We start from the raw sequence: 23266 nt of genomic DNA, 5'->3' as shown, positions 1-23266 counted from the left end.
ACAACAACTTCATGCATTTAATGCATGAATCCAAGGGGGACCAATATTCTTGTGGGCAGGTTTACAAGAGCTGTTGGAACTGGTTTAAACTAATATGGCAGGGGAATGGGTATCAGTATGATAGAGCTGAGGATGAGCCAGCAGGTTTAATATCAAAGGATATCAAAAGGACAGGAAGGAAGGCATAAGTGGTGGTGTGGATCTATTGGTAAGAGATGGAATTACATCTTTAGAAAGAGGTCTCAAAGGGTCAGAGAATGTTGAATATATGTGGGTGATGTTAAAAAATTGCAAGCGTAAAAAAATCATCATGGAAATTATATTGGTCTCCAAATAGTAGCCAAGATGTGGGGTTGAGATTGCAAAGGGAAATAGAGAAGGCATGTAATAAGGGTAATGACACAATTGTAATGGGGGTCTTCAAAATGCAAGGGGATTGGGAAAATCAGGTTGGTGTCAGATTGCAAGAGAGAGAATTTGTTGAATACCTATGAGATGGCTTTTTAGAGCAGTTTGTGCTTGGGCCTATGAGGGGAAAGGTTATCTTAGATTGGGTGTTGTGTAATAACCCAGATCTTATTAGGGAGCTTAATATAAAGGGACCCTTAGCAGGCAGTGATCATAATATGATTGAATTCATACTGCAGTTTGAGAGGGAATCAGATGTATCAGTATGCAGTGGAATAAAGGGAATTACTGAGGCTTAAGAGAGGAGTTTAGCCAGGTGGATTGGAGAAGGGTCCTGGCGGGCATGACAGCAGAGCAGAGGTGGCTGAAGTTTCTGGGAATAGTTCACAAGGTGCAGGTTACATATGCCCCACCGAGGAAAAAGTTCTCAAATAGCAGGGCTCAGCAACCGTTGCTGACAAGGGAGGTTAAGGACTGCATGAAAGCCAAGGAAAGGACATATAAGGTAGCAAAAGTGAGTGGGAAGTTGGATGATTGGGAAGCTTTAAATCCAACAAAAGGCAACTAAAAAAGCTGTAAGAAGGGAAAAGATGAAATATGAGGGCAAATGAACCAATAATATAAAGCAGGATACTTTAAGTTTTTTTCAGTTGTATAAAGAGTAAAACGGAGGTGAGAGTTGATATTGGACCACTGGAAAATGATGCTGGTGAGTTAATAATGGGGGACAAAGAAATGGCGGATGAATTTAATGGGTACTTTGCATCTGTCTATACTGTAGAAGACACTAGCAGTGTGCTAGAGGTTTGTGAGTGTCATAGAGCAAGAGTGAGTGCCATTGCTTTTCAAAGGAAAGGTGCTAGGCAAACTGGGAGGTCTTAAGGTGGATAGGTCACCTGAACCAGATAGATTACATCCCAGAGTCCTGAGAGAAGTTGCTGAAAAGATAATGGATGCGTTGGTTATGATCTTTCAAGAATCACTTGATTCTGGCATGGTGTCAGAGGACTGGAAGATTGCAAATGCCACTCTACTCTGAAGAAGGCAAAAGAAAGGAAATTATAGGCCAGTTAGCCTAACCTCAGTGGTTAGGAAAGTGTTGGGAGTCTATTATTAAGGATGAAGTTTCGTGGTACTTGGAGACTGTTGATAAAATAAGTCAAAGTCATCATGGTTTCTATAAAGGCAAATCTTGCCTGCCAAGTAGAACATAGAACATAGAAATTTACAGCACATTACAGGCCCTTTGGCCCATAATGTTGTGCTGACCATGTAACCTACCCTAGAGACAGCCTAGAATTTCCCTAGCGCACAACACCCTATTTTCCTAAGCTCCATATACCTATCTAAGAGACTCTTAAAAGACCCTATTGTATCCACTTCCACCACCGCTGCTGGCAGTGCATTCCACACACTCACCACTCTGTTTGGGAAAAACTTACCCCTGACATTCCCTTGATACCTATTTCCAAGCACCTTAAAACTTTGCCCCCTCGTGTTAGCCATTTTATAGGCATCCGTTAGTCTCATGAGATCATGGATTTGCGCCTTGGAAGGTTTGCAGGGCACAGGCCTGGGCAGGGTTGTATGGGAGACCAGCAGTTGCCCATGCTGCAAGCCTTCCCCTCTCCACACCTCTGATGTTGTCCAAGGGAAGGGCACTAGGTCCCAAGCAGCTTGGCAACAGTGTCATCATAGAGCAATGTGTTGTTAAGTGTCTTGCTCAAGGACACAACACGCTGCCTCAGTTGAGGCTCGAACCAGTGACCTTCAGATCACTAGACCAATGCCTTATCCACTAGGCCATGCGCCAACCCTTAGCCATTTTAGCCCTAGGCTATCTGTCTCTGGCTATCCACACGATCAATGCCCATTATCATCTTGTACACCTCAATTAGATCATCTCTCATCCACTGTCGCTCCAAGGAGAAAAGGCCAAGTACACACAACCTGTTCTCATAAGGTATGCTCTCCAATCCAGGTAACATCCTCGTAAATCTCCTCTGCACAATCTCTATAGTATCCACATCCTTCCTCTAGTGAGGTGACCAAAACTGAACACAGTATTCCAAGTGGGGTCTGACCAAGGTCTTGTATAGCTGTAACATTACCTCATGGATCTCAAACTCAATCCCACAGTTGATGAAGTCCAACACACCATATGCCTTCTTAACAACACTGTCAACCTGCGCAGCAGCTTTGAGTGTCCCATCGACGCGGACCACAAGATCTCTCAGATCCTCCACACTGCCTTACCATTTATATTATATTCTGTCTTCAAATTGGACTTAACAAAATGAACCACTTCACACTTATCTGGATTGAACTCTATCTGCCACTTCTCAGCCCAGTTCTGCATCCTATCGATGTACCTGCTGTAACCTCTGACAATCCTTCAGACTATCCATAACACCCCCAAACTTTGTGTCATCAGCAGACTTACTAACCCACCATTCTACTTCTTCATCCAGGTCAACTATAAAAATCACAAAGAGGAGGGCTCTCAGAACAGATCCCTGCAGAACACCACTGGTCACCGACCTCCATGCAGAATACAAACCATCTACAACCACCATTTGCCTTCTGTGGGCAAGCCAATACTGTATCCACAAAGCAAGGTCTCCTTGGGTCCCATGTCTCCTTACTTTCCAAAGGAGCCTTGCATGGGGAACCTTATCAAATGCCTTGCTGAAATCCATATACACTACATCCACTGCTCTGCCTTCATCAATGTGTTTTGTTACATCCTCAAAGAATTCGATCAGGCTCGTAAGGCATGACCTGTCCTTGACAAAGCCATGCTGACTATCCTTAATCAGATTATGTCTCTCCAAATGTTCATATATACTGCCTCTCAGATCTTCTCCAACAACTAACCCACCACTGAAGTTAGACTCAATGGTCTATAATTTCCTGGGTTCTCTCTGCTCCCTTTCTTGAACAAGTGAACAACATTTGCAACCCTCCAATCCTCCGGTACTTCTCCCGTTCCTATTGATGATGCAAAGATCATTGCAAGAGGCTCAGCAATCTCCTCCCTCACTTCCCACGGTAGCCTAGGGTATATCTCATCCAGTCCTGGTGATTTATCTAACTAAATGTTTTCAAAAGCTCCAGCACATCCTCTTTCTTAATGTCTATATGTTCAAGCATTTCAGTCCGCTGTAAGTCATCCCCAAAATTGCCAAGGTTTTTTTTCCCTGGTGAATACTGAAACTAAGTATTGATAAGTATCAAATCTTCAAGTTCTTTGAGGAAGTAACAAGCAGGCTGGACAAAGAAGAATCTGTGGATGTCATTTACTTGGATTTTCAGAAGGCTTTTGATGAGGTGCCACAAATGAGGCTGTTTAACAAGATAAAATCCTATGGCATCACAGGAAAAATACTGGCATTGATAAAGGAACAGATGCAGGAGGCAGTGACTGGGAATAAAAGGGGCCTTGGTGTTCCTCAGGGTCAGCATTGGGACCGCTATTTTTCACATTGTTTTTCAATGATTTTGATAATTGAATTGATGGCTTTGGGGCAAAGTTTACGGATGATACAAAGGTAGATGGAGGAGTGAGTAGTGCTGAGGAAGCAATGCAATTGCAACAAGACTTGGACGTATTGGAAGAAGGGGCAAAAAAGTGGCAGATGGAATGCAGTGTTGGGAAATATATGATAATGCATTTTGGCAAAAGGAACAAAAGTGCAGGCTATTATCTAAATGGGGAGAAGGTTCAAATATTGGAAGTGCAGAGGGACTTGGGAGTCCTCATGCAAGACTCCCCAAAGGTTAATTTACAGGTTGAGTCTGTGGTAAAGAAGGCAAATGCAATGTTGGCATTTATTTCAAGGGGAATAGAATATAAAAGCACAGAGATAATTCTGCCTTAATAAGACACTAGTCAGTCCGCACTTGGAGAACTGTCAATAGTTTTGGGCCCGCATATCTCAAAGGATATTTTGTCATTGGAGAGAGTCCAGAGGAAGTTCATGACAATGATTCCAGGAATGAAAGGATTAATATATGACGAGCATTTGGCAGCTTTGGGCCTGTACTCACTGGAATTTAGAAGAATGCCAGGGGATCTCATTGAAACCTACTGAATGTTGAAAGGACTAGATAGGGTGGATGTGGAGAGGATGTTTCCTTTCGTAGGTTTTATCCAGAACAAGAGGGCACAGCCTGAAAATTGAGGGGTGACCTTTTAGCCAGAGGTAAGGAAAATTTTTTTAGCCATGCGTAGTGAATCTGTGGAATGCTCTGCCATGGACTGCGATGGAGGCCAAGTCCATGGGTATATTTAAGTCAGAAATTGATAGGAATTGATTGGTCAGGGCATCAAATGATATGGTGAGACAGCAGGTGTATGGGATTGAGTGGGATCTGAGATCAGCCATGATGGAATTCTCCTCTAGCTCTCATTAAATGTTTATAATACTTCAGGTTCAGTTTGTGTATGTTCCAATCTTCATTTTAATAAGAATACTGCTTTTCATATTCTGTCAATGAGAATTGACAGAATACCGAGAGCAGAGCAGACTCGATGGACTGAATGGCCGAATTCTGCTCCTACGTCTTATAGTCTATTGTAAAAATCCTGAAATCATTGTTGATGATTCTTCCACACACAGCACTGTCTGCAGCTGTCTCCAAAACAGTCAAGGAAAATCACTTAAAATTACAAATTTCATTTGGCAACACTAGTCCAAACATAAAATGCTTCAAAACCTCAACACTGTCATATTCACTCAGTGGCCACTGTACTTCCTGTGCCTAATAAAGTGACTACTGTGTGTACGTTCATGGTCTTCTGCTGCTGTGGCTCATTCACTTCAAGGATTAACGTGTTGTGCGTTCAGAGATGCTCCTCTGCACACCACTGTTGTAACGTGGTTATTCGAGTTGCTGTCGCCTTCCTATCAGCTTGAACCAATTTGGCAATTCTCCTCTGACCTCTCATTAAATGTTTATAATACTTCAGGTTGAGTTTGTGTACATTCCAATCTTCGTTTTATGAAAATTCTGCTTTTTATATTCTGTCAATGAGAATTCTCTAATTTAATAGGCTAAGCATCCAGCCTGTTGTTGTTATAGCAGGTAGATACAAGCGATAATTTGACCAGAGGTTGCCATCGACTGACATTGGAACAGGGAAGATCTTACTAATTCACACAGGAAACTAGGCTTTCCATCCACTTTCACTCATTAAAGACCAGGAGCATGAACTACAGGAAAATGAAGACCAATTGTAATGCTATAGATAACTCTGAAAAGAATTTTATATTCTTGATAGGTGCTTCATCAACACTTTGCACCTCTGAAAAAATGAAAATCCAACTTAAAACCATTTGTTGAAAACCTAAAATAAAAAGCCAAAAATGTTGGAAATACTAAGTAGGTTAGCCAAATCTGTGAGAAGAGAAACAGTCAATGTTTCAATGACTTCCTTCCACCCCCACCATCCTTGCAGCTTAACAACTTCTTTACTCTTCTGTTAAAAGATCTCTCAAGTTCTTTTCTACAGTAAGACACCTTTGCAGAGCGGTGATCAAGCATGACAGTAGGATTGTTATTAAGTGACCCATCCCTACTCCGAGAAACAGTGCTTTTCTCAGGAAGGATTTCTACAGAAGAGAAAGAACCCTGACAAGGTGTTCTTCTTTCCACCCCATCCAGAGGAATGATGTGGCCCTCTGATGTACTTTAACTCCTCATGCTACTTCAGCCTTCATAGATGTACCACAACATTCACCCGTTCGACCTCCAAGCTAATATTATCCAGAATAGGAAGTTTCAGGGAGATATAAGGGGGTACACAACATTTTTATGAAACTAGCCCTCAATGTTATGTTGCTTAAGGTGTTGTGTAGCCAGCTACTTCAGTGATCACTTTTCAACTAAAATCTGCCATCAGGAACAGGTGAGATGGCAGGATTTATAGGCCAGATAGCCCTATGGTTCAGAATCTTGGCATGGGACAACAATATTGACTTTTTCTGGATATATTGAGTTGTGCATTCTTATTGCTTGCCACAAATATTTGGAATAGAAACCTCAGCGTGAAATTCCTGAATATAGCTAACTATACCTAATGGATGAGGCTTGCATTGTTGATCTTAAAAACTAAAGAAATGCTTTGCATCCCGCTAAGCCGCACAGCAAGTATTAACTAACTGCATTAAGTATTTCTCAATGTCTTTGACATTCAACAACATTCAAGACTATGAAATAAACTATTAAAATCATTTTTAAATGTATGAACCAAATTTTAAAATAAATACTAGAAATGCAAAGCATTTGATATTTACATTTAGTGCTACTCAGTGATGGGAATATAAATTCCCTGAAGCTTGCCCTTCTCTCTCTGAGGTTTTCCATTTTATCAGAATGAGTGGGATTGTAGAATTCATGCTATGTATAATCCTACTTGTGTTTAGGGAGCTTCTGGGAATTTACAGGAAGTTGAGAATTTTGTGCACCTTATTGGCATGTTGAAAAATTTCTAGTTGAGGAAAACAGCCAATTACTTGAGGAACTGACAGCATTTCTTTGGAAAATCTGGGCCTGTAAATGGAATTGTACAGCAGAGCCACGATTTAGGGCTTTTCAAATTGATCTTAAAAATCATGAGCTAGTCCAAGTTTGCAGTTATGTTCTTTTATGAAGACCCAGAGTTCCTACAATGCCTTTTAAAAGAGAAAAGGCTATTTTATGTAATATTCAGATTTCCTCAAGGTTTCATTTAACATGATACGCTAATATTCCTGTAAGTATTTGAGTGTAAAGAATCTTTCTAGAAGTGGCAGGATTGTCTTGTTCATAAAAACTTCGCTAATTTATTCCTGTCTCTGAGGATCAATTTGTAACTTTATTAAGGGCTCTTTTAAGTTGTCAAGGTTTGCTGGGATTAGTGACAGAATATTTTAAAACCTGAATTTGAGAATATATTTCATTATCCAATGAGCATGTAAAATAAATATTGACTGAATGCAATAATAATGATGCAAAGTAAAACTGATGTTGTACGTTTCTTCTACAGTCTTCCACCCTGTAGAGTGCTCCTACTGCCACAGTGAAAGTATGATGGGCTTTCGATATCGTTGCCAGCAGTGTCACAATTACCAGCTTTGTCAAGACTGCTTTTGGAGAGGCCATGCAAGTGGTTCTCACAGCAACCAGCACCAAATGAAAGAATACACATCATGGGTAAGATGTACATGAATTTAATTGGAAGAGCACAAAGGTGCTTCTGCATGTAAAAGCAACACACACAAAATGCTGGTGGAAAGCAGCAGGCCAGGCAGCATCTATAAGAAGAAGTACAGTCGATGTTTCGGGCCGAGACCCATCGTCAGGACTAACTGAAAGAAAAGATAGTAAGAGATTTGAAAGTAGGAGGGGGAGGGGGAAATCCAAAATGATAGGAGAAGACAGGAGGGGGTGGGGTGAAACTAAGAGCTGGAAAGGTGATTGGCAAAAGGGATACAGAGCTGGAGAAGGTAAAGGACGGGAGGCCTCAGGAGAAAGAATGGGGGAGGGGAGCACCCGAGGGAGATGGACAACAGGCAAGGAGTGATGGGCAGAGAGAGAAAAAAAGGGGGGGAAGAGGGTAATAAATAAATCAGGGATGGGGTAAGAAGGGAAGGAGGGGCATTAACGGAAGTTAGAGAAATCAATGTTCATGCCATAAGGTTGGAGGCTACCCAGACGGAATATAAGGTGTTGCACCTTATTCTGCAGAACAAGTGCTACACCTGCCCTTACACTTCCTCCCTCACCACCATTCAGGGCCCCAGACAGTCTTTCCAGGTGAGGCAACACTTCATCTGTGAGTTGGCTGGTGTGATATACTGTGTCTGGTGCTCCCAGTGCGGCCTTCTATATATTGGTGAGACCTGACGCAGACTGGGAGACCGTTTCGCTGAACACCAATGCTCTGTCCGCCAGAGAAAGCAGGATCTCCCAGTGGCCACACCATTTTAATTCCACGTCCGATTCCCATTCTGATATGTCTATCCATGGCCTCCTCTACTGTCAAAATGAAGCCACACTCAGGGTGGAGGAACAACACCTTATATTCCGTCTGGGTAGCCTCCAACCTGATGGCATGAACATTGATTTCTCTAACTTCCGTTAATGCCCCTCCTCCCCTTCTTACCCCATCCCTTATTTATTTATTTCCCCCCTTCCCCCACTCTTTTTTTTCTCTCTCTCTCTGCCCATCAGTCTTTCCCTGTTCTCCTTCTCCCTCTGGTGCTCCCCTCCCCCTTTCTTTCTCCCTCGGCCTCCCATCCCATGATCCTTTCCCTTCTCCATCTCTGTATCCCTTTTGCCAATCACCTTTCCAGCTCTTAGCTTCATCCCACCCCCTCCAGTCTTCTCCTATCATTTTGGATTTCCCCCTCCCCCTCCTACTTTCAAATCTCTTACTATCTTTTCTTTTGATTAGTCCTCACGAAAGGTCTCGGCCCGAAATGTCGACTGTACTTCTTCCTATAGATGCTACCTGGCCTGCTGCATTCCACCAGCATTTTGTGTGTGTTGCTTGAATTTCCAGCATCTGCAGATTTCCACATGTCTGCATGTAAAACGTGATATTTTGACAGTGTTTTCAATTTATAAACTAAATAACTGCAGTCCTTAGAAAGTACTTTGTAGAAGTTTTAGTCATTTTAACCAATTTGCAAGGGGTTTATTCACACTAAATAAATCAGAATCAGGTTTATTATCACATATGTGACATGAAATTTGTTAATTTAGCAGCAGCAGTTCAATGCAATACATAATCTAGCAGAGTAAAAAAATAAATAAAATTAAAAAAACAAGTAAATCAATAATGTATATTGAATAGATTTTTTTCAAAATGTGCAAAAACAGAAATACTGTATTTTTTTTTAATGAGGTAGTGTCCAATGGTTCAATATCCATTTAGGAATTGGATGTCAGAGGGGAAGAAGCTGTTCCTGAATCGCTCAGTGTGTGGCTTCAGGCTTCTGTACCTCCTACCTGATGGTAACAGTGAGATAAGGGCATGCCCTGGATACTGAAGGTCCTAAGAATGGACACTGCCTTTCTGAGATACCACTTCCTTAAAGATGTCCTGGGTGCTTTGTAGGCTAGTGCCCAAGATGGAGCTGAATAGATTTACAACCTTCTGCAGTAGCCCCTCCATACCAAACAGTGATGCAGCCTGTCAGAATGCTCTCCACGGTACAACTAAACAAGTTTTTGAGTGTATTTGTTGACATGCCAAATCACTTCAAACTCCTAATGAAGTATAGCCGCTGTCTTGCCTTCTTTATGACTAGATCGATATGTTGGGACCAGGTTAGATCCTCAGAGATCTTGACACCGAGGTGCTTGAAGCTGCTCACACTCTCCACCTCTGATCCCTCTATGAGGATTGGTATGTGTTCCTTCATCTTACCCTTCCTGAAGTCCACAATCAGCTCTTTCATCTTACTGACATTGAGTACCAGGTTGTTGCTGTGGCACCACTCCACTTGTTGGCATATCTCACTCCCATACGCCGTCTCATCACCACCTGAGATTTTACCAACAATGGTTGTATCATCAGCAAATTTATATATGGTATTTGAGCAATGTCTAGCCACGCAGTCTTGTGTATATAGAGAATAGAGCAGTGGGCTAAGCACACACCCCTGAGCTGCTCCAGTGTTGATCGTCAGTGAGGAGGATATGTTATCACCAATCCACACGGATTCCTTCCTTTTTAAGGAAATAAACTTGAATTGCTTCTCAAAGGAACAGTTTATGTCAGACCAGATGGAATTGTCTGCATCAATTTTGCTGGAAGAATTTAGAAAATACTAATACTGTTTTATTCCAAATTAATTTGTAACATTTCCAGCTTTCAGCTGCATAACAGATAAATTACATGAGGTTACTTCGGATTACAGGTTTATGAATTCATTGCTTATATGGGCAATGGTTTGCAAATATCACACACTGTAAAATGTGACATAAAAATGAGCTCAAAATCGCAATATCAATGGAAGTGTGTGATGTAGTAAAGTTCATATCATGCATGTGGTAGTATTATTTCTCAGTAATCAATCATTTTATTAATATTCAGTAAACCTACAAAGGTTATCATCCATCAACATATTGTGCATTAGCTTTGTTCTTGCATTTTCTGATATTTGAGCCCTATGCGCAATTGGCTGGAAAATGTAGACCTTTTCTTCCTCTTGAAACCAGTGACAGTGAGTATTGGTATCATGAACCCTATTCTTCCAGATAACATGAATGCAAGCAATATGTATAATAGATGGCATTGAATTTGGCCTCTATGACACATGGGTTTTGATTGCCCCAGAGACTGAATTGGTTTCAATTTAGTATCAGCTAGGTTCAACCGACTGGTGGCACAGTGACATCAGTGCTGGACTCCGGAGTGAAGGTTCCGGAGTTTGAATCCAGTGGGGCCACTCCTGGACACACTTTCGATCCATGCCGGGTTGAGTGTCGAGCTCACAACTCGGCCTCATAAAAAAACATTGCACTGTGAGAAGTGCAGGACGTGGGGGAGCACTCACAGAATCTTACCTCCAAGACAACCACTTGAAAAAATACGTGGTCGGCGAGGCACTGGCAGAGTATGGCACACAAAAAAAAGGTTCACAAACATTATGTTCATATTAACCAGCTTTCTTAATTCATTCACACAATCTGAGTATTTCTGCCAAGGTTATCGCTTAATGCTGGTCACTAAAGTAGTGATGAGTTACTTTGAATTGCTGATTTCCTTGTATTACTGGTACTCCCACACTGTTAACAGGTTGAGATGGGCGGGAAGAGCAATAGCATCTATGATATCCTGCCAGACATGAGTACTTTGATTACCATTCTTCTGGAGTGAGTCAAAATAATCAGAATGAAGAAATAGCACACACAACAAGCTAGCATGTTGGAAGAGGAGAAGTCACTCAGTAGGAGGTCTTATCAGTTAGGAGCATTCAGAAAGCAATATGCTCCTTACATCAATGCTAAAGGCAAATCTGCTTCTTTATGGAATTTCTAAATGAAAAATGTTACCTATGGCAAACACAGAACAGACCTAGAACTGCCTTTCTAGCAAATGTTAAGATTAAAGTAGTTATTGTTTCACTGTTCTGACTGGCTTGGAACAGGACAGAAGATTCCTCTAATATTTCATCCTGATTACCTGCTTGGGAGAGGGATATGTATTAGCAGGGGTTGAAGAATGTGTCTGGATGATGGGACAGAGATGGTTGATTACCTGGTAATCAGCTCAACCTATGAGGTGTCACTGTATGGGTACTGTATCATTTTGGTCAATAGGTGAGTTGTGAGGGTGGGGGGGGGGTTGAGCAGTGTCAGAAGCTAATGGTGCATTTGGTGGGGAATGGTATTAGAAAATGTATTCACTAACTTTGAACAGGCATGTGAAAACAATGCAAGTTTGGCAGAATTGCATTCAAGCTCCAGCAATGTTACATTTATTTCCTCCCACTGTCAAGGGGGCCTCCTGACCCCATTCAATCAGAGTATTTCTCTGTTTCTTTATCCAGCTTGTCAGTCAAGATCTCCAGTGCTGCAGCAGAAAGTTGGAGTACCCAATCTCAGACATGATGTGCTACCTCTTGTAGTAAATTCCAATGATCTTAGGAACTGCACATGCCTCCTTTGCAGCCACAGTCCACCTCCTCTTCAATCAGCAAAGCCAGTGTGAACTGGTGCTGTATGCTGTCAACATCAGGCTCTCTGGAAAAAATCTAAGATGTTCAGCAGCGTGATTGGCATGGCCTGGGCTGGTTTCTGAAAGCACGCTATTGAGCAGATAGCATAGTTTCTTGGCACTGGCTCAAACTTGTAAAGAATAGTCACGCATTGGATTCCTGAGCACATTTTCATAAGGTGTTTCATTTTAATCCTGTATTTATTTTTAACAAAATGCTTTCTACTGAGAAAGGGCAAATATTTTGTCTGAAAATTAAAATGACATTTTTCCATGAATTTTTTGGTGCATCCACTAAACCATCTATAAAGGAAAAGCAGAAAAATAAGGGATTGTCATGTAACAAAGAGGGGGAAAAAGTTGAACAAATAATAAAAAATGAAAAAGCCCTCTGGAGGTCAGAAAGATGTACCTGAAGGGACAATGGCAAAGATATTAAACGCGCATGTTATATTTCACATGTTATACATACAACCTTATGATTAGCAGTTATATTTCATATCAAAAGATTGTATAATTCTGTGAAATATAACATGCTAATCAAAAGGTTATATAATTTTGTGAAGGGATTAAAGGTGGATGAGGTAGAGAAATTCTATAGGGCAGCTGAAGAAAAATTAGTGGATTTCAAATTGGATGAGAACCAGGCCTTGATGGCTTTTCTCCGAGTTTGCTGAAAGAAGATAGAGAAAATGGAGAAGGCAATCAGTGCTACCTTTTAGACATCCTTGGGTTATGACAAGGGAAGGGATAGCCAGGTCTTTTAAAACCTGTTAGATGAATGTTGGCAAAGATTAGCTTCTATAGGCCACAAACTGAATATGATTGATATTCACTTTGAAAGAATTACACTGTTTAAGGAGAGCCAGTATACATTTCATAAGGTGTTTCTAATAAAGTAACGTGCTTTATATAAAAGTATTAATGAAATTCTATTTCAGAACCTTGTTGATATGACTTAAAACAAGTTTAGTCGCTTGAATATGAAGTTAAAAAACAGAGTTAGATCATAGCGCCTTTTACAGACTGAATGTTAAAAAATTATATTGTTATTTTTCAGGAAAATATGGAAATGTTTGAAAGTAAAGATATTAAAAAGATGTCAGGAGTGGACAGGGAAAGTTGGAATAAGTGGAGAGAACATTTGTGAGTTCGTCAAAGGGCTTTGAAATTAAATACCTTCTAGAGTAGATTCAAGCAATTTAAAGCATTGAACTGCTTGCTTAATCTAGTGAATCTTCCTTCATTTTCCTTAGCTTTATTTTTGCTCTGCCTCACCTTGATATGTAAAGCCTTTAACTTGTGATGGCTGGCTATTCCATTATTGTGGGCAAGCTGATATTAATCCTATCCCCATCCAATGTGCAGATAATTCCATCAGAAGTTTGAATGACATCTCAGCTAACTATTCTTTTCCCCTCTTAGGAATATTGCCACAAATTGTAGAACATCCCTTTGCCCAGTGGCAACCTTGCCTAAACGGTTGACAAAAAATAAATCAGAGTTCTTACAGTGAATAACTCACTGTCAATGGATTGAAATTAGAGTTGATAGAAGTAAAAATCCATTGAATCTGTTAAAAAAAATGTTATGCATTTTAGTAATATGCTGACATCTTTATATACCAAGCGGTGTTAAATTAATTTTCTTCTATCCTTGCACTACTGCATAAAACAGAGTTGTCTAATATGTAAAACTGCAGCATATTTAATTTGTGTATTCATAACTCTCTCTGTTTTGATACAGAGTAGCTGGATGCTGTCTCATAATGATTGTGATTGAGACAATCACAACATGATCTCAGATTGACAAATTATGACTAGTTGTGTACTGCAAAGATTAAGCTTTTCATCATCGTTTTCATTGATTTTACTGAGGAATCAAATATTATATTTCCAAATTTGGTGAAGCTACTAAACTAGATGGGATTGTGAGTAGGGAGCATGATGAAGCCTCAAGGGGATACAGACAAACTAATGAAAGAGCAAAGTAATGTGGAAGATGGTGAAGTTATCCACTTTGATGCAGAGTACTTCTACAATGGTGAAAGTTTGAGCATTGTAAATGTTCAAAGTGACGTGGGTGTCCATGCACACAGATTACTCAAAACCAACATGCAAATGCAGCAAGCAATTAGGAAGGCTAATGATATGTTCCCTTTATCACAAGAGGACTTGACAATGTCTTACTAAAAGTGCATAGGACTTTTGTGAGACCTCACCAGGTGATAGTGCTCCAGTTTCCTCCCACATTCCTGTTAGGGTGAGTGAGTGGGTGCAGCTAAGATTCACTAGACTGGTTTCTGTAATGCTGCTTGCCATATGAGGAGAGATTGAGTGGACTGGTCTTGTATTTCCTTGAGTTTAGATAACTAAAAGGAGATGAACTGAAATTCAGAAAATTATCATAAAGCATGATGGGCTGGATGCAGCAAGGATATTTCCCTTAGCAGAGGATTATTAAAGGAAATAAAAGGATGTAGGGGAAAATGTGAGAAAATGGCACTGAGGGAGAAATGATTTTGAATGATGAAGCATGATTTAAGGGCCAAGTGGTCTATTCCAGCTCTTATTGCTTGTATTCCATGCCTGTGTAATCATCTCTCCCTCTTCTCCCACCCAGCCCCACTAGCACACTGCTGGGACTCCTCTGCCTCCACAGTCCTCTTTTTCTCATGGGTCCCTTCCTTTATTGGATCTACTATCCTGCAGCTTTTAAAACACTCCTGTTGTATCCACAATTTAATTTTCAAAGGTTAATTTATGATCAAAGCGTGTATGCATATACAACTCTGAAATTTGTCTTCCCCAGATAGCCATGAAAGTCATTGAGAGAGAAACATCAAACCTTCCCTGCACAAAGAGAACAATATTCCTGATCATCACCCCCGTCGCCCTCCCTGCATAAAATGATGTTATTTTAGTGTCACAATTACTGATCAGAGTTCCATTCCCACCACTGCCTTTAAGGAGTTTATACATTCTCCTCATGACCTCTCGGTTTCCTCCAGATGCTCCAGCTTGCTCCCACATTCCAAAGACATGGTTAGTGTTAGTGAGTTAACTGTGTTGGCACTGGAAGCAGGGCAACACTTGTGGGCTGCCCAGCACAATCCTTGCTGATCTGATTCGATTTGACACTATTGGATCTCGGTAATTTTCGATCCCCAGGTTCTTTCAGGAGTGCAAGAATGAATGAGAAACTTATTTAAAGTTTAAGCAAAGATACAGAGCATTTGAAACTAAGGGAGGAGCTGAGAAACAAAGGAGCAAGGAATCAAACAAAGGCAATATTAAAGATGGTGCTTTTGCAAAAATCTATCACATTTGTAGTCCAGATAATAGAAATTCCTTAGATAAGGAGAAACCAATCAAAAGTTACATTCACAGCATGTTTATTATGTGCTAATACTTAGTCAATGAAAAATCAAAAGGCGTAAAACCATTGCTATACTGCTTTCTGCCTGTAAGTGGAGATAAAACACCAGATATTGTGAAATATGTATGAGTTTGTTATAGCAACACACACACAAAATGCTGAGGAACTCAGCAAGCCAGGCAGCATCAATGGAAAAGAGTGCAGTTGATGTTTCGGCCTATAAATGGACAAAATCAGCACAAATACCTAGTGCAGGTAATGGACAGCTTTCATAAAATGATCTTGACAATTAACATTCAAGATTGTTGTCAATAACTTCGAATTCTTTGTAGTTCCTAACTTGTTGAAGTAGTGAAATATTTTCATTTTCACTCCTGACTGTTTCTGGCATCTCCAAGCTGGAATGCTTGAAACTGCAGTGAGCAGAGCATTTAAATTGTCTTACTGCTTATTTCTTGCCAACTATCAGTAAAACAAATGCACTGTTTTTTGAACCCATGCAAACCCATGCAAGTGACATTATTTAAAAACTGTTTGCTCTAGGCACGGTGTGGTGTCTAATGGCCACACAAGTGCATGCAACTGATGCTAATTAGAAACTGTTTGCTAACAGTCTCCTGTCCCAATTAAGTGCATAGTGTCTCAAATAAAGAAAGAGAATCCCAGCTATTTTTTTGATTACCTGTTGTACTTTGAGTTGTCCTAAATAAATGGCTTCCCTGATTAATTAATTGTATAATTAACCAAAATCCATTCTATTTTGGCACCAATGACTCTCTTCTGACCCTTTGCATATGACTTTGTCTTGGGGAGAAAATCCTGAAATTTAGCGATGTTATTGAGGTATACATGATAGCAGTAACAAAACTATCTTGCTTATGCTAAGTAAGTGCTTAGCATAATATGGAGAATTCTTGTGAAGATCCATTGACCCCAAAACATTGGCTTAGTTTCTCTCTCCACAGATCCTGATCTGCTGAGTAATTCCAGCATTTTGCTTTTATTATCTTGGGAAAGAAATGCGTTTAATAAAATACACTTATAATACGTTGTCTTAGTCATTTAATTATAAGATTATTTGCAGTCAAAATTTTGTAAAGATGAGTACAGGAAGAAATGTGAAATATTGCTCAAAATAGGATATAGAATTCTTTATTTTAGAAATATAATACTGTTTTACCGACTTGACACTTTACCTTTGTATCGTTATTCCCAGAAATCCCCTGCAAAGAAGCTAACCAATGCGCTTAGCAAATCCTTAAGCTGTGCTACCAGTCGTGAGCCTTTGCACCCAATGTATCCTGACCAGCCTGAAAAACCACTAAATCTGGCCCACATTGTGTGAGTATATATTAAACTTCTGCCACTAAATTTCCAGTGGTCTATTTTATGTCTTTTGGGTTATTCTTCAATATCTTATGGATCTTTCTGTTAAGTATTCTGCACTGTAAATCTTAGACATAGTATCTGTGAGTAGTTTCCTTATTTCCTTTCTCTAGAAACCTTGCTTTCTGATATTGTTTGGTATCATCTAAATAATGAGTTGCTTTCTGTAATTTAATGAATATTTGCAATGTCTTTTTACTTTTACATGAAGAAGGTGAATATGGGAACACAGGAAATTGGAACAGGCTATTCAAGCCGGCCCAGCTTTCATGGCTGATCGCTCCAGGCCTCAACTCCTCTTCAGTTTCTCATTAACTGCTAATTCCTTGATCTTTCAAATTTTTACCTTCCACCACCTTTGGAAACAGAGGATTTCAGAGATGTGTTTTCCTCTGATAGAGAAGAAAGCTGTGCATCTCAGTTTTAAATGACTGCCTTCTTGTTTTGTTTCTTTTTGCCCTTGTTTGTGACTTTTCCATTAGCACTTACCCTGTCAAACCCCCTTAGAATCTCATACATTTGAATAAGATCACCCTCATTCTTCTAAACTCCAAGGAATTCAGATCCAAAGCGTCTGGCCCCTCTGACAGGATAACCCTCTCATCCTAGGAATTAGCCTGATGCATCTCCTTAAGACTACTTCCAGTGCTACTATAATCCCTTTTAGGGAAGGGGACCAAAACTGTGCACAGTGTTCTAGGTGTGGCCACACCAACACCCTATGCAACAAAATCTCCCCGTTATTAAATTCCACCCCAGTTCAAAAAAGCCAACTTGCCATTTGCCTGATTAATTATTTGTTGGACCTATACTGTTTCTTAACCTTTTGGTACTCATAATTGCAACCCAATCATATAATCACAACATCATCATCACAGCATGCACTATTTGTATCATTAACAAACTTGTTCCTTCTGCAGGTTATTAATGCAAGTGGTAAATAATTGAGAGCCTTGGGTATTCCACTAGTTAAATCTCTCCAGCTTTTTATTTCAACACTTTGTTTTCTATCCATGCTAAAATGCTTCCTCCTATATTTCAGATTCTTAATTTATGTATCAGCCTCTTATGTGCACTGCATCTAGAGGTTCCCTTCTATTGACTCTCACTGTTGTATCCTCAACGAATTCGAGTAGATTTGCCAAACACGCTTTACCTTTCATAAAACCATATTGACTAGATTTAATAGTATTCTGCTTTCCAAAATGATTAGTTGCTTACTTCCTCCTTGATAATTGACTGTAATCTTACGATAATAGATGTTAAACTAACTGGCCTGTAGGTCCCTGCCTTCTGTCTTCCTCCCTTTTCCACTTGCTCTGCATCCACTTCCCTTAAAACTCTGGGGTTCTAGCTTTTGGTCCCAGCTACTTATCTGCTTTTAGCCTGGTGAGTTTCTCTCATCCATTATCACTGGTAACTGGGAGACTGTTACAAATTGAAATTAGTCCATCTGTTATCTTTAAGATATTTGCATTGTGGCTACAATCTCCAAGGGATCTTAAACCACAAGATATTTTATTAATCCTTCGTCATTACTAATGACCAAATTTAAAATAGCCTTTTCCCAGGTAGGTTCTGTAATATATTTTCTAAAAACATCCATGATGAACTGCACAAATTTTTCTTCTATAATAAACTTGCCTCTTTGGTTCCTCCAATCAGTATGTAGATTAAAATTTCCCATGACAATTCCTTTAAACATCTCATGGATATTTTCCCATTTATGCTTCACCCTATTGAAAAGATACATTTGAGGGACTATTGACTATTCTTATTTGTATTTCCCATCCTCTACTATTCACAATTTCAACCTAAATTGATTCCACTGGGTGGAAGTGAGAGCCAATTTAATCATTTGTACAAATATATTTTCTTGGAAATTGGGGCACCAGCTACTTCTACTATTTTATGCCTCAAAGTCAATCAAACCAAGTTTCTTAACATGGACTACACCATCATATGATCACACTAGAGAATTAATGTGAAATTTAAATGTGTGATAGTGATGCAATGTACTGTATATAAGTCTGCATTTACTGAGCTGCTTTAAAAAAAAAAGATCTGCGACAGTTGAAATTGTTAGAAATTAGGATTTTTAAGCTAAAACACAAACATTTTAACCATATTTTTTTTTTGGATCCTGGAAGAATTTTCAAGGTGGTTGTTTTTGATTTTTCCCATAGAGCTCATTTCTGATTGCTTTTGGGATCATTTTGCTCTGTTGAACTGTGTAACATTTAAAGAATTAAGTCTAAGCTTTCCAATGGACAGTTCTTTCATTGCCATTTTAATGTAGATGGAGGAACAGCAGATGAGAATGGGGGGGAGGAGAATGAAACTTAAGACAACATGCTCTTCAATTACATCCTCTTCTTTTCCATCATTCCCACCCTCAGCTTCCACTCTAGATGATAACTTATAAGTTGCAGAGATCCTGTGAATATGTTAGCTGGAATTTCAAGGGAAGAGGAGAAATTAATCATTAACAGTTAGCACCAAGTGGTGTGAGGAGTATTTGGAGCAGGTCAGCTTCTTCAACAGGTTTCATTCCAGTGAAGTAAATAGAGTTGAGTTGTGGAGACAAGTAAAACCAACGACCATTAATTTTGTGCATAAGCAGCACATAACCAAAGACTAAGGCTACATCCACACTACACCAGATAAATCCATAACCAAAGCTTTTTCTCTTCGTTTTTACCCTCCATCCACACTAAAACAGCGTTTTCGTGCCCCGAGACCGGAGCTTTTCAGAAATGCTCTCCAAAGTGTGTAATTTTGAAAACGCTGAATTCACCGCAGCAGTGTGGAAGGGGTAACCAGAGAAATCTGAAAACGCTGTCAGACGGCAGAGCGCTATTTCATTGTTTTCTTGAATGCAACCTAACAATTTCAGAACAGATGGCAACGAGACTGAAGCCAGAAGAGTTAGAAATATACTCACCAAATACTTTGACCCATAACTCACTGAATAAATAAGTATACTCACTTTGCTCTGTTTTCTGTCCTTGCTTGTATGAAGGTGGTTTACCTATTTATGCAAGTACTTCTCTGACAATAGATGTGTAACAGCCTAATGTAACATTGTACGGAAATACAAGTTAACACTGATGCAGACATGTTTTATACATTTAACAAGGTGCTTTATTAATGCAACAGAGTTAGTTTGTTTTTCAATGTTCATCGTCACCCGGGTCAATCTGTCCATGAACTCCCTGTCAGTTGCCTCTGTACGCTCCAGTATTTGATTTTTTTTACTTTTAAGTTCTCCTGCGTGAGAGCCAACAGCTGTCTATTGTTTTAAGTTTTTCTAGTCTGTAACTACACAAACGCACACTTTCACGGCGAGATTCGACACCAAACATGTTGCTTGTTTTCGGTAGATGTGTCCTGCGCATGCGCAGTAGAAGATATGCCGAAATCTCCGTTTCAATGTGGGCAGAGATATTTTTTAAAATGCATAGTGTGTACGCCTATCATTTTTATGTGAAACCGGCGTTTTCAAAATTATCCGGTCTAGTGTGGATGTAGCCTAATTTTCTATCTCCTGATTTTAAAAGAAATGCTTCAGCATACATGGCATAGAAACACCCATGAAGTCCTGCATTTAAGACATGTGGTCCTATCAGCTCATGGTTGTAGATACCATGGCCTTGTCCAACATTTATGTTACCTGGTGAACTGAGGCAGTTCTCAGTCTTCGACCAGATCAGCGGAGATATCATATGGGCATGCATCAGCAGCTAACTGGCATATTTATCAGATTTGTGGATCTTACGATTAGGTACCTCTGTGTTAACGATCAAATTTATATTTACATGGCAATCCAGGGAGTTTTAAATGGTAAGCTTTATACTAAATGGGTTTCAACATAATGTGAAATAACATCAATAAATAGTGGTTTAGATTGAAAATAGTTACTGTAAGACTTTATTTCTAGTTTTATCATGACAAGCTTATTTGAATGCATTTAAGATTTGCAAGCATGTGTATGATCTATTTCACTATTTTTATTCTTTATACTCCTTGTAGAAGGTGGAAGGAACATTCTGTATTTTTCTGACTGCATGCAATAAATGATTTTTTTAAAACATCTCCTGCATTATGCTACCTGCTGTGTATGATGATCTCCTCTTTAAGCAAGGTAGATTGCCTTAGGTAGTGGAATCCAGTAATGTGCTAATGCAATCAACAGCAAGGTTACTTATATCGAGTCATCCTCATGTCATAATAATAAACAGTTTTGTGTGAGCTTGGTCTGCGTTAAAGGATGAGGGTTAATGGTGCATCACAATCATGTTGTTCATTTTCCAGCGCAAAATGCTTGAGCATTCTTGATCATTTGATATGTGCCATATAAAACAAATGCTTCAGAATAAAACAAATAATACACTTTAATATCTTGACTACTTAGAGCATCATAGAACATTCTGCAGATTAAATCACAACTAAATTAGGGGAATCTAATTCTTGCTACATTTGTAAGAAAATAGTATTTATCCTTGACTTATGTTTTGCTTTTAAAACTGAATGGCATGTCCTACAGTTAATTATTTGAATTTTTATAATGTGTTTTGCTTTTGCTGCTGCACAGAAATGAATGTGGGTAAGCATTTTTTAAAATATTATTAAGTACTTTAAGTCATCATTAACTAACCACGTGGTAACCCAACAGAAGTATAGATTAAAGGCTAGAGCAAAAGTAGTGGAACATTGATCATTTATTAAATCCTACATTGTTTACATTCTTGTGGGGCTAGCTTCCAGCTTCCCAATCACACGCCATCTCATCTTCACCATGGATGTCCAGCCTCTTTCTACATCCGTACCCCATAAGGAAGGTCTTGGAGCCCTCTGCTTCCTTCAGCACAAGGTGATTAAATTGACAAGATCCGCACTTGCAGGAAGCAGTACCAATACCATTTTTAGTGAGGAGGAGAAAGAGTTGGGCAGTGTTAACAGCAAAGGTTTGGAATAAGCACTGTTCCATGTAAAAAAGTTAAAAACAAGTGTAGTTGGGGTTCATGTGAGTGCCCAAAGTTAAATAGCAAACACGAGGAAATCTGCAGATGCTGGAAATTCAAACAACACACACAAAATGCTGGTGGAACACAGCAGGCCAGGCAGCATCTATAAGGAGAAGCACTGTCGACGTTTTGGGCCGTGACCCTTCATCAGGACTAAATGAAGGGAAAGAATATAAGAGATTTGAAAGTAGGAGGGGGAGGGGGTAATGCAAAATGATAGGAGAAGACCGGAGGGGGTGGGATGAAGCTAAGAGTGGCCACACATTTTAATTCCATGTCCCATTCCCATTCTGATATGTCTATCCATGGCATCCTCTACTGTCAAAATGAATCCAAACTCAGGTTGGAGGAATATACCTTTTATACCGGCTGGGTAGCCTCCAACCTGATGGCATGAACATTAACTGCTCTAACTTCCGTTAATGCCCCTCCTCCCCTTCTTGCCCCATCTCTGACATATTTAGTTGTTTGTTTTTTTTCTCTCTCTCTGCCCATCACTTTGCCTGTTCTCCATCTCCCTCTGGTGCTTCCCCCCCCCCCTTTCTCCCGAGGCCTCCCGTCCCATGATCCTTTCCCTTCTCTAGCTCTGTATCACTTTCGCCAATCACCTTTCCAGCTCTTAGCTCCTTATAGATGCTGCCTGGCCTGCTGTGTTCCATCAGCATTTTGTGTGTGTTGCCCAAAGTTATATCTTTGTTTTGTAGGAAGTGAGAGGAATTGAGACATAAGCTGTTCTGGGTAACTTCATTTCCCCTCCACTAACTTGCAAGTGTCTCTGCACTTGTGCCCCTGGTTGTGTGCCATTTCAAGGCATAAGTACAAAAAAGAAGCACTCTTAGAGGCAAGTCCATGGACTTTTATAATCAATGCCCAAGCTAATGAAGCCAAGCTTGGCATACATCATCTTTACTACTCTCTCTACTAACACGGCCACTTTCAGAAAACAATGGACTTCAACCCCAAGATCCCTCTGTACATCAATAGTCCTAACATAAACTTTATATTTTCCTTTTACATTTGACCTTCCAAAGTGTAATGCATAATATTTGCTTCGATTAAACTCCATATATTGCCCATATTTTCCAATAAAATGGCAGAGCATTCAATCGCAGCAGCTTCTATAGCAACCAAATGTGTTATTGTCCTTTTTTAAAATATCTTTTACAATCCCAAGAACTTGATGGACATTAATAGGTCTACCCCATCAGTGAGTTACTTGTTGATGGAGAAATTGAAAGAGATGGACTTAGTAAAGTTTGTGCTCTTGCCTGTGTCACAGAGGCATCAGAAGAGTCGATACACGAAGGACGTGTGCAGTCTAACAGATAGCGATTGTCTTAGTCACTTTTCTTGT

General features: G+C 39.8%; 1 protein-coding gene across 24 annotated transcripts in view; it reads left to right on the top strand.

The window, feature by feature from the left end:
- The window catches only part of dtna (dystrobrevin, alpha), a 289844-nt gene that overhangs the window by 183530 nt on the left and 83048 nt on the right, over positions 1-23266 (top strand). For all 24 annotated transcript variants that reach the window (XM_073042943.1, XM_073042980.1, XM_073042971.1 and 21 more), the window contains 2 exons: positions 7439-7605; positions 16716-16840. In XM_073042943.1, the coding sequence (XP_072899044.1) occupies positions 7439-7605; positions 16716-16840 (292 nt within the window). The remainder of the gene's footprint in view (positions 1-7438; positions 7606-16715; positions 16841-23266) is intronic.

The sequence above is a fragment of the Hemitrygon akajei genome, chromosome 1 (genome assembly GCF_048418815.1).
Source record: "Hemitrygon akajei chromosome 1, sHemAka1.3, whole genome shotgun sequence".
Taxonomy (NCBI): Eukaryota; Metazoa; Chordata; class Chondrichthyes; order Myliobatiformes; family Dasyatidae; genus Hemitrygon; species Hemitrygon akajei.
Note: the sequence above shows the minus strand (reverse complement) of the source record. Positions and strands in the feature narration are given on the sequence as shown.